Here is a 13,276-nt window from a genome sequence, read left to right as displayed (position 1 = left end):
AATTAAACATTCATCAATAGGACACTGATTAAATAAATTGCAGTATATCCATACTGGAGGAAATTCTGCAGCCACTAAAAAGAACAAGGTAGTAACTCCTTGTGGACTGATTTAGAAAGATCTCCAAGGTATAGAAATGAAGGAAAGAAACAAGTTCACAACAGGACATGATATTCTGTGTTAGAGATTCTGTGCATGAAAATGCAACAATTTCTTTTTCAAGGAGGACTCAGATTAAAAGGATTTGATGTGTGTAATGGTTAGGAACCATGCATAACATGGAACTGGTTAAATACAAAATATTTACTAGATGTTTAAGAAGCTGATAGCTGATTGAATTATAGAAGTAAATGTGTGGTTGAGGGGCAGAACTGTATAATTACTTTCTACTTCAAAACTTATTAGATTTTATGTTATTGGCCTGCATTGCATGTTGAAATCTGTTTTAAATGAGTTGTTCTGTTGTCTTATCAAAATATGTTTGTGAGCCAGGTGCAGTGGTGCACACCTATAATCCCAGCAGCTCAGGAGGCTGAGACAGAAGGATTGAGAGCTCAAAATCAGTCTCAACAACAGCAAGGCGTCACTCAGTGGGACCCTATCTCTAAGTAAAATACAAAATAGGGCTGGGAGTGTAGCTCAGTGGTTGAGTACCCCTGAATTCAATCCTTGAAAGCTGCCCTTCCCCACAATATTTCTGAAATAGAAAATACAAATTGGTTAAAGGACTGATTGGGTCTGTCAGGAAACTGAGGCAGTGCAAAGAAACCCCCTTCCTCTTTAAGCCCCAGTTCTTATGATCAGTTCAGAAAGAGTTCAGACATGCTGCTGAGAGTGACAGGCATGGGTTTATTAGAAAGGATAGGGAAAAAGAGGAGAGAGAGAGAGAGAGAGAGAGAGAGAGAGAGAGAGAGAGAGAGAGAGAGAGAGAGAGAGAGAGAGAGAGAGAGAATCCTCTCAGAGAGGAGAGGAATAGCATACCTCTCCTGCCCTCCAGTTTTATTGGGGGTTCTCTGAAAGTTTTCAGACAGTCCCAACCAGATCTACCTCTTGACTTGTGACCAACAGAAGGATGACAGCAGACATTTAAGTTCCCACTGCCATGACAACCCTTGGTCACTCTGGTCTGTGCTTGTTATGGGGCACAACTTAAGAACAGATTGATCACCACTGAGATGTCCAAATTTGAGAGTCTTTATTAAGCTGGCCAGCTGACTGTCTCACACAATGCCCCAAAAAATGGCTATTGGGAGAACAGCCCCAACCACAGGGTTGTAGGGGTTCTTATACCAAAAATCATTTCAATCATAAGTGTCTGTTGCTGTGATTCAAAATTACAAACTAACATCATGAGATCATCGACAGAGGGGGAAGTGGGTCAAACTGACCCTTACCTAGGTACAAACTAAAGAATGGTTGCTAACATCCACACAATTACCGTTTACGTGGTACATTGGTTAACAGCAGTAGAGGTCAAAGGAGAGCAATTTTTACTACATAGGAATTGCCATTGTGTATTATTAAACGTGTCTCGCTAAGTAACTGATGATGGGTACAGAGGCAGGGTGTTCCCGTGGGAGAAACTTATTTCCTACATAACATGGAGTCTCAGAGCAAAATGGAGTCTGTTTAATCATTTCCCTTAGAGTCTGGCCTATAACATTCTCATGGAGCCAGATCTGTCAGCCCATCACATGCTGACCAGTTCTAATTGAACAGGTAAGAACCTGTTCTTACAGATTTTATGTTAATGGAAATTATCCTTATTTCCCTGAGTTGTGGGATCTGGTCTGTATTAAGAGTCTCAAAAGTTCCTTCTTTGAGGTAACCTGGGCTCCTCTTATTGGTATTATTTCAGGCCTGCATTTCCCCTGCTACAGGTAGTTTCCTGAGGAATGTAACATATCTTGTCAACTTAAGCCAGGCAGGGCTGCAGATAAACTGCTTTTTAAAAGAAAACGTGGGGTTAACATGAACATAGTGGGCCCATTTTATAGAATTATTCCTTTAACCTCATATTCATACCACTTGTGTGTCTCTGTTCCCTGTCAAGTCTATGTTATTATTTATCATTAAAGAGTTTGTATACTTATGATTGAAATAAGTATGCTAAGTTAATAAACCTTCCTTAATGGCATTCTTTTTGATCTATTATAATTGGTTACTGTATATAACACATATTAGTGACACAGGGTAGTTGAAAATCACACAGTATGTTATTGGTTAATTCTGGATGTGAAATGAGAATGCTTTTTATTTTGAAATAATTTTATATGTAAATTATTTTACTACTTTCAGAATGTTTTATGTCAAAAGAGAAGTGATATAAAATATGCAATAAATAAATACATTGGCATTAATATTAGTTCTTAGCTAAGAAACTTGATCCCTTTTTCCTTACGGGAAACAGAGGTAATCCTGTTTATTGTGTAATGTAACTTGTCTTTATTAACATAAATTTTAATACAAAGAGAACTGAATTTATGTTTTCTTTTCTGAACTTATCAGATGAGTCTAAGGAAATCATTAGAACTTTTACCTAAAATTGTTATATTTTTATTTGGGGTTTTTATGTTATAGTAGATATTGAAGGAAATGGTAAATCATAGATGTATGAGTAATATCTAATTGAAAGATCTGTGAAGTAGCTTTTGCCTTATTTAAGGAACCTTATAGAATGCCTTTAAATTTTTTTATGGATGCATTATAACAATAAAAATTTGTGAGATTCATTGTGATGTATTTGTATATTCATATAACATAGTTTGATTGATTTCATTGCTCAGTAACTCCTGTTCTCTTCTCTTCCCCTACCCTCCAATCTGTACTCTGCTGGTCTCTCTTCTATTTTTCTTTTAAATGTCCTTTCTCAACTTTTTTTTTCTAGCTTTCACATATAAGAAAACATGACCCTTGGCTTTCTGAGTGTGTCTTATTTCACTGAACATAATGTTCTTCAGTTCCATCCATTTACCTGCAAATGACATGATTTTGTTCTTTAGGGTTTATTAAAACTCCATTGTGTATATATACCATATTTCTTATATTCATTCATGTAAGTGGGCACCTCGGTTTTTTCTGTAACTTGACTGTTGTGAAATAATGCTGTAAAAATGGTTGTCCATGTATTTCTAAAGTATGCTGACTTTTAATTCTTAAGGTTAAATACAGGGGAGTGGTATAATTGGGTCATAATGGTGATTCCATTCCTAATTTTTGAGGGAAGTGTATATTGATTTCCTTAGTGGTTGTACTAATTTACAGTCTCACTGATAGTGTAAAAGTGTTCTTTCCCCCCAGATCCTTGCCAGCCTTCATTATTATTTGTATTCTTAATGATTTTGAGAACATCTTAATGTTATATTTCTTTGACACTTGTTCAATGTTTCTAATATTTTCTACCCTGAATAATATTTGGGATGCTTTGTTTAACATAATCTCAGCTCAAAACTTTGATCTGTTCTAGGCTGTCAACTACTAGTTATTTGAAGATGTAATAGTATTTTATCAAAATTGTCATCAGTGAGAAAGTGGTATCCTAAATAATTCATCAATTTGGAAACTGTTTGAAAGAGGATAGGTTTAAGGGATATAGGAGGACATGTCACTTTTCCTACTAGAACTTTCTGAAACAGTCTTAGTTTGGAGTGTGTCTAAGTCAGTGGTATTCAGAATAAAGTATACAAATCTATTTATTAAATATAATGGAAATTTTACTCTATACTTTTGTTCTACATGACAATAGAATGCATTTTGTCACATAATTCATAAATGGAGTATAACTTCTCATTCATTTGGTTGTATATGACATAGAATTACACAGGTTAATTGATGTAGATTAACCTGTGTAATTCTACGTCATATACAACCAAATGAATATGGTTCATGTACATGTTTTTAAAAGTACATGTTTTTAAAAGTTCAGAAATCACTGATATTAGTTTTTTTTTTTTTTTTAAACCTTGGGAACCAAAAAAGCAACAGGTGGAACTGAAGATTGAAAAATAAAATGTGAACTCCAATTTTTTCCCTTTTATAACATGATTAGACCTTAATGGAAAATGTTGAGACATAAGTATGTTTATAGTAATTCAAGGGCATTTATCCAAATTGGATTTCATCTTTTTTTTTCTTCTGTTTCAATTTTAATTTATCCTCATAATTAGTTTGAACATCTTGAATGGAAATTTACAGTCTATTTTTTCTTTTTCATTTTTCTTTCTTTTTTGGTACTGGTACTCAAACCCTATGGCACTTTGCCACTGAACTACATCCTCAGTCCTTTTTGGTTTTTATTTTGAGACAGGATTTCACTAAGTTATTTAGAGTCTTGCTAAATTGCTGAGGCTGTCCTCAAACTTGGAATTCTCTTGCCTCAGCCTTCCATGTTGCTGGGATTATAGGCGTGGAGTACTGTAATACCCGACTATAACCTAATGTTTTAGATTTTTTTCCAGCTGAAAATAGAATTAATACTAATACCTAATCTGTATTCTTCTTTTCAATAATTGTAGTTTTAGGTTTTTTCCTTGTTGGATACCTTTCCTCAGTATCCAAATTGCAAACATTTTCTCTGATTATAATATTCTGTATGATAACAATAGGCTACCTCCTATCCCATGGACCTAATACATAGTAGTATGCATACTGTGAGAAACAACAATAAACAAATAATTATTGATGTCTGTAACTTATGATCATTAATGTTTTTATCTTAGATATTCAAGATTAAAGCAGTACAATTGGCTGAGAAACTCCTACCTGCTTTTAACACACCTACTGGGATTCCCTGGGCAATGGTGAATCTGAAAAGGTAATCTATTTTATCGATTATTTCTATTCTGGAAAAATTAAATTAACCAATTCTTTTGACCTTTTTAATCTTAGAAACTTCTTATGTTCTTCTCCTACCATGCTTTTTAAGACACAAATCATTTTTCTTTGCTTTTTAAATATAATGTCCTTTACTTTAAAACAGGTCACCCACTCTAACTTCCTTCCACTTTCTACTAGTTGCTCTGAGATTTTTCTTCCTCAGCTATATGGTCACACAATATTTATTATTCATTTCCATTTAGTGCTGGAATAGATTCAAAATACATTCCATCTTTTTCTTTTTACATAGCACATGCTTATCTTCTGAGTCATAATTGAAAACAATATGCCTAGAAATTGGTTCTTCTATTGTTGAATCATATTAATGGTAAAAATAGACATAATCATGATGTTGACTTTAGGGTCTTTTTTTTTTTTTTTTTTGGCGGTGCTGGGGATCGAATCCAGGGCTTTGTGCTTGTGAGGCGAGCACTCTACCAACTGAGCTATATCCCCAGCCCGACTTTAGGGTCTTTATTTTATTATTTACACTTTTTTTGGGGAGGTGGTACTGGGGATTTAACCCAGGGGTGCTTTTACCACTGAGCTACATCCCTAGTCCTTTTCATTTTTTAGTTTGAGACAGGGTCTTGCTAAGTTGCTGAGGATCTAAATTGCTGAGCCTGGTCTTGAACTTGAAATCCTCCTACCTCAGCCTCCTGAATCACTAGGATTACAGACTGTGCCACCATATCTGGCAATAATATCTACACTATTGAAGATCAGAGTGGACTCTTAAAGGATCATTCTTTACATCTGTTTCATTTAAAACACTGATTTTTACTTAGAAATGGACAATGTTTTCTTCTTACAACTTTCAAGTGAAGGTACAAAATTAAAATTTGAATGATGTTAACATTTTAACTGGTGTTTAAGACATTCATGCTGACTGAAATTTTTGCTGCTCCTTTTCAAGTAATATTTATCTTAATGTTGAAGTTTATAAGTTGTGTGAAAATTTGACAGTTGATCTCCTTTTATCCAGGCTCCTTAGAATAAAAGTTAGGAACATTTATTTTTCCCAAGGCGTGAATCTATGACAACTTTATTTGAAAAAGTAACCTATTTTAGTCATTTCTTTCTAATGAAGAACTTTATGATTGAGTTTAGATTTACATTGAGAATCAGGATTTAAATAATGAACTTCACATCTAAATTTACTGTTACTTGATTTTATGTACCATACATAATGTAGATTACTTCCTTTGTGATGGATATGCTGGCTAGAGTTCCCCACAGCAATCTCCCTTGAAAGAATATGGCCAAATGATGTTGGGTACACACTTCTCTCTTCCCTTAGCTTCATCATAGGTTTTCTGATATTTCCTTCAGTTGCTTTACAGAATCATGCAGCCTTCTTTGAAAATAATTCAAACTTAATTCTGAAAGACCAGAGAACTTTTTGGGGTTACATAGAAGAAAAGAACTTAAAAATAAAGCTTAAATCACGAAACTTCAAATATAAGATTGAGAATAAAGGAATAAAGTAGAGAAGTTTTCAGGGACCATGTCATGAGCATTTTATAAGATTAATTTTTATTTAGTTTCTTTGTATATATTTATGTAAATAAATAATTTACTTAAATTTGTTTCATAAAAATGTTACTTCCCTAATTTTTAAGTATTTTCCCCCCTTTTGGGTGGGGTCTGAAATATTTCTGACATGGCCTTCCCCCATTCTTGTTACTCGAAAACCAACCCATGTTAACAATCTGGCATTTAATATAATACAGCACACAGAAACACAAACATATATACCTGGCAGGGATTTTTTTTTTTTTTTAATGGCTTTTTGGATGCCTGATTTTTTTATTCAGTGATACTCTTCTTAATACCCTTCCATGTCATCTAATAAATCTCTAAACCTTTGTGTTGAATAATACATAGCTAGACCTGGGATAGTTGCACCATAATTGGTTCATTCATTTCTATATCAGTGGCATTTGTTTCCATTATTTGTATTCCATCCTAAACATTGCTTGGATAGCATTCTGTTATAGATCCTTGTGCAGCAGGCATTTTGTTTCTCTGGAAATGATTCTCAAGAATATGATGATGGGATCAGAGGGTATATGTCTTTTTTATTTTTTTGTACAGATTCCAAGGTTTGGATTTATCAGATCGAAGGTATACATATGTTTAAATTTAATAAATAGTGCCAAAATATTTTCCCAAATATGCTGTAGTATATCACATTTCTACCATCAATGTGTGGGAGCATCTGTCTGCAGATATAAGCATTTTAGTAAATTTTGATGAACTAGTGACTGTACTTTGTTACTCATTATTATTTTAATTTATATTTTTTGACCTGTGAATTTGATCATCTTTATAAATTTATTGAACATTTAAACTTTTTTGTGATTTGTCTAAGTTCTGAGTTCTTTTTCTAATTAATTTATAAAACTATTTGTAGATTATAAAATTCCTGTTTCTCTGCTTTACTACTGTTATCTTTATGATATTTTATCTTTCATCTATTTAAGATTTTTATACATTCAAATATACTTTCTATAACCTTTATGTTTGTGATTTTGGTTAAAGAGATTTTTTCTATCTCTATTTTTTATATAATATAAAAGCTTTAGATTTCCATAAAAGTTTTTAAAATATTGCTTTAAATTTTTTTTCAAGTATGATGTTAGTTGTATAGTCTTGATGAGTGGCCTTTATCAGATTGAGGTATTTGTCTTCTTTTTTCACTGAGAGTTTGTTTTTTAAATTACGAAAGAGTGTTCAATGTTGCCAGGATGTTTTTTGGAAAGATAATCATAAGGTTTTTTTTGCCTTTATTAATATGGTAAATTACTTGTAAAGTTTTCAGAAGTTAAGTTAATCTTGAATTCCTTGGCCATATAATATATCATCATTTTTATATTTTGCAGTATTTGAGTTTCTAACACTTTTTGAAACTAAGTTTATGATGAATTTTGGTAGGAAATTTACTTTTTGATGATACTTTTAATAAGTTTTGAGATGTTATTTGACTTTATAAAATAAAATGGGAAATATTTTCACCTTCTTCTGAAATATTTATGTAATGCTGTATACATTATGTAATATTTATGTAATTCTTTCCTAAATTTTCTTTGTTTTTTTTGTACCAGGGATTGAACCCTAGGGCACTTAACCACTGAACCACATTCCCAGCCCTCCTCTTTTTTTTTTTTTTTTTTTTTTTAAATATTTGTATTTATTTATTTATTTTTTATTGTAAACAAATGGGATACATGTCGTTTCTCTGTTTGTACATGGAATAAAGGCATATCATTTGTGTAATCATAAATTTACATAGGGTAATGTTTGATTCATTCTGTTATTTTTTCCCTTTCCCCCCTACCCCTCCCACCCCTCTTTTCCATCTATACAGTCCTTCCTTCCTCCATTCTTGCCCCCCTCCCTAACCCTAACCCTAACCCTAACCCCTCCCACCCCCATTATAATATTCGTATTTAGAGTCAGGGTCTTGCTGAGTTGCTTAGGACCTCTCTAAGTTGCTGAGACTGACTTTGAACTCACAATCTTCCTGCCTCAGCCTCCCAAGCTGCTAGGCTTACAGTCTTACGCCACAGTGCCTGACCTCTTTCCTAAATGTTTGATGAAAATTTCCTTTGTGAGAAGATTTTTAATAATTCACTTAAAAGTAAATGTGTATATGTATGCATATGACAATTCAGATTTTATTTTCATTTTCTGTCACTTTTAATTATATTTTTAAGAAATATCTCCATTTCATCTAAATTATTTAGTTCCTTTTGCTTTATTATGCCTTATGTGTTCATAGGTTCTTTAGTGATAACCCCTTCATTCATTATTGATACAATACTCTTAATTGGTGTTCTTTCTCTTTTGATCGATCTGACTAGGCATTTATCCATTTTATTTTTCTTTCAAAGGAGTACTTTTTGCTAATTTTCACTATTGATTGTCTTTTGTGTTTCATTGCTTTCTGCTTTATTTCTCTGTTCTCTCCTCTTTCCTTACTTGGAGTTACTTTTTTCTTTTTTAGCTTTTTACATTGGAAACATGTAATTAATTTTAGACCTTTTTCTTCCTTATAAACTACTATTTTCCTATAAAGCTATGTGTTTTTCTGTAAGGAAAGATTTTTAATATGTTGTTTTTCATTACCATTCAGTTTAAAGTATTTTAAAATTTCTGTGAGTTTTTCTTTGAATCAGTAGTTTATAGTTGTGTAGTTCATTTGCCACATTTTAGGTTTTTTTACAGAGATCTTATTGGTTTTTAATTCAGTTTCGTTGTGATCATATAGAACACTCAAATTTGAACCTCAGATTTTTTGCAGTTTGTTTATGGCTCAATATATGGTCTTTTTTTGGTAAATACTCTTGAAAAGAAGGTTCTATCTACAGTTGTATATCATGTTCTACATATATCAGTTAGATTCAGGTGGTTTGAACGGATTGTTAAGGTCTTCAATGTCTGTCCTGATTTTTTGTTTGTTTGTATAATTGTTCTGTGAACTGCTGAGTTGATGTGTTGTTAAAATATTCCAAGTGTGATTGTGGAATTGTCTATTTCTAGCAAGTTTTGTCTTTATGAATTTTGAGGCTTTACTTTTAGATACTTACATATTTATGATATATTTTGTGGTGATTAGATCATTTTATCCTAATGATGTGTTCTTCATTTCTGGTAATATTTTTCTCTTGATCCTTATCAAATTTATTGTAGCTGTTCTACCCTTCTTGTATTATCTATTGATTTTCAACCTGTGTTTCAATTTTAGTGCTTCTTTTGGAGATATATGTAATTGGGTTTCGCTTTTTGTTATCCAGTCTGACAATGTTTACCTTTTGGTTGGAATGTTTAGTACATTAATATTAATGTGATTACTGATTTAGTTTAAGTTCTCTTTTTTCTTTCTTGTCTTTTCCTGACTTCCTTTGAATTAATGAATGTATTTTAGATTTATATTTTAGTGTATTAGCTTTATCAATGTTTTTAGTGATTACTACTCTAGCAACCATTATATGTATGTATACGTATATATGTGTATATATACTGATTCCTCTAGCAACCATAATATATAAATATGTATGTATATTCATATACATGTATATATACTGTGATTCCTTTAGCAACCACTGAAAAAGTTAATATATGTAATTAATATATGTTAACTTAGAGTTAATATTGTAATATTATGCTATTTAACAGTAGTATAGAAACATTGAAACTATGCCTGTTCATATATAACCTCCTTCCCATTACTTATATAGTATGGTCAAATGAATTACATCTTATAACTATCAATCTCTAAATGCATTTTTTTAAAATATTAGCTTTGAACAGGTCTGTGTATTTCAGTGAAATTAAAAGGGGAAAAATAGTCTAATATCCAGATGTTTAATTCATTTATCCATTGTTCTTCATTCCTTTTTGAGGATCAGGATTTTCATCTGATATTACTTCACTAATCTTGAAGAACTTTTTTTTAGCATTTCCTACAGTGCTAGTCAGTTGGGATGTATTCTTAAAATTTTCTTTGTTTGAAAAAGTTATTTTGAATTCATTTTTAAAGGATATTTTCAATCTATATAAAATTATGGGTTGATGTTGTCCTTGCACTTTAAAGGTATTTTTTCTATTCCATCGTTTCTGATTAGTAAGAATTTGAATTGTTGTCTTACATGTATAAATTTTTTCCCCTCAGAATGCTTTACTTCTTTCTTATTTGATTCTCAGAAGTTTAATTAAGATGTATACTAGCATGGTTCTTTTGTTTTTTCTGCCCCATTCTTTATTTCCTTCTGAAATTTTTATACTATAGAATTTTTATTACTGTTCTGCAGTTCCTCAAAGCTCTTGCTTTTAGCAGTCATTACTGTTTTCTCTGTTCTTCAGTTTGAATAATTTCCATTGATTTATCTTCATGTTCACTATTTCCTGTATTGTTCTAACTTGCTCTTAAGCCCATCCACTGAATTTTTTAGAAAGTTTTTTTGAGTTTTTCTGGTGTAATAATGGTTTCTTTTTTCTTTCATACCTTGATCAGGAATTTATTATGGTATAAAAAGGAAGAGAGAAATTGTACTTTAATTTTCCTAAACATGTTTAGATTACTGCACTGACATTACTTAGGAAGCATCTCTCCCATTGAAGTTATAATTATATGATAAAATATAATAAAAGTTTAAAAGGTATTTCCATATACATGTAAATCCATTTTCCAGACTATTTTCTATTGCATCAGTGTGTTTAGCTGGGCCTGGTGGCACATATCTGTAATATAGTGACTTGGGAGACTAAGGCAAAAGGATTGCAAGGCCAGGCTCAGAAACTTCGTGAGGCCCTAAGCAACTTAGTAAGACGTTGTCTCAAAGTAAAAAATAAAAAGGACTTGGGGTGTGACTCAGTGGTTAAAAATCCCTGGGTTCCATCCTCAGTACCAATAAACAAATGAAAACCCAAAAAAACAAAGTGTGTTTAACTTAAAACTTTAGAAATTTAATTATTATAATGTTGTAATTACTTTTCTGACAGTAGTAGTCTTTCAGTACCCTATTTTTTCAGAGTTTTCTTAGTTCTTCCACATATTTATTCTTTTTAAATGAAGTCTAGAATTATTTGGTCTAGTTTTTTTCTGTTACATTTTAGTTGAGTTTGTGTTAAGTTTAGAAATTGATTTAGGGAATGTCTTTACATTAAATCTCTTTCTTTTAATAATTTATGCCTTTGCAAGTATTTAAATTTTATATCAGTACAGATATAGGTTTATTTTATATAGTTTCTGAACATTTCTTAAAATTGTTTACTAGCCTGTGTTGTTTTTCTTTCTTTAATTTAATAACAGGGAAAAGATGGAGAATGTTTACAGGCTTCCTAATTGTGATTCACAGTCTTGAAGTTGTACAGCATTTATTAAAAGATTTAATGAAGTATTAGAGATCTCTCACTAAAATCAAGACAATACCTTTTTTTGCGGAGGTAATAAAAGTATAACAATAGGAAAAATGGATAAAGAATGGGTTGGAGGCAAAATTATAATTAAGTACAGATCATATGATTGCTTTCCTGGAAAAATAGTTTAATTTAAAAAATTAAAATCGAAACAAGTAGAATAAGATAGCCAAGTAGGAAGTAACAAAAATCTTTCTAAACACCAGCAACATTGAGTGGACATTCCAGAAGGGTCATGACTTAGTGAAGAACTAAATTAGCCACAGAATAAACATAACTGTAGGCCCATGATAGAACATCCCAAAAAACAATCCTTGAAACTACTGAACATTTCAGAAGTTATTTAACTGCCTGTCAAAAGAAATTGGACATAATCTCTGAGTAGTCACTGTTGGGGGAAACCTGGAGGTAGATGCAATGGCAGAAAAACTATTTGAAGAAATAATGTCTACAATTTTTCGGAATTTGAGTGAACAATTATAAGCCCACAGACTCTAACACTTGATGAAACTTAGCAGGATAACTATAAAGAAATTTAGTGGGACACACAGAAAGATAAAATCTTCCATGAAAATCAATGAAAAGAAAAAAATCTAAGACCAGCCAGAGGAAAAATTATATTACATAGAAAAACAAAAATAGAAGTATTGCTTTCTTTTTATCAGAAGCAGTATAAACCCCAAATCAATGGCATGCTTCTTTTCTTTCTTTTTCAAACTCCTAGACTCTCCCTCCTCAGCCTCTGAGTATCTGGGACTAACAGCCATACACCTCTGTGCCAGTTATTGGAATGCATCTTATAAGGCATTGAGAGAAAAGTCAATCTAAAATTCCATGTCCCTAATAATATTCTTCAAAATGAAGATGAAATTAAGCCATTTTTAGGCAAATAAAATCTTAAAGAATTTGTTGCCAGCAGGTCTCTGTTAATAGGAATGTTAAAGGGAATTTTTAATGACATCAGATGGGAAGACAGATCTATAAAAAGAGACGATCAGTGGAAATGGTAAATATTTAAATGAATATAAAAGGCTTATTTTTCTGATGTAGTCTTAGAATTTTCTTCAAATGATAATTGAAGCAAAAATAATAATTTGCATTGTGTGGTCTATAATATATATGTGGAAGAAAATGTGTGACCATAGTAGCACAAAGGATGCTATGCAAATTGCAGAGCAATTATGGATGCTTTTCAGCTCATAATGGGATTACATACCGATAAACCCATCATAAGCTGAAAATATTATGTTGAAAGTGCATTTAATGGGCTGGGGTTATGGCTCAGTGGAAGAGTGCTTACCTAGCATGTGTAAGGCACAGGGTTCGATCCTCAATACCACATACAAATAAATGACAGGTCCATTGACAACTGAAAAAATAAAAATTAAAAAAAGAAAATGCATTTAGTGTACCTAACCTGTCAAGCATTATGGCTTAGCAACACAGTACACTGTCTTAAGAGTATTAGGATTTTACT

General features: G+C 32.0%; 1 protein-coding gene across 2 annotated transcripts in view; it reads left to right on the top strand.

Moving 5' to 3' along the window:
• The window catches only part of Man1a2 (mannosidase alpha class 1A member 2), a 165,471-nt gene that overhangs the window by 85,819 nt on the left and 66,376 nt on the right, over positions 1-13,276 (top strand). For both annotated transcript variants that reach the window (XM_047552195.1, XM_047552191.1), the window contains exon 6: positions 4,719-4,813. In XM_047552195.1, coding sequence (XP_047408151.1) covers positions 4,719-4,813 — 95 coding nt within the window. The remainder of the gene's footprint in view (positions 1-4,718; positions 4,814-13,276) is intronic.

Source organism: Sciurus carolinensis, chromosome 1 (assembly GCF_902686445.1).
Source record: "Sciurus carolinensis chromosome 1, mSciCar1.2, whole genome shotgun sequence".
Taxonomy (NCBI): domain Eukaryota; kingdom Metazoa; phylum Chordata; class Mammalia; order Rodentia; family Sciuridae; genus Sciurus; species Sciurus carolinensis.
Note: the sequence above shows the minus strand (reverse complement) of the source record. Positions and strands in the feature narration are given on the sequence as shown.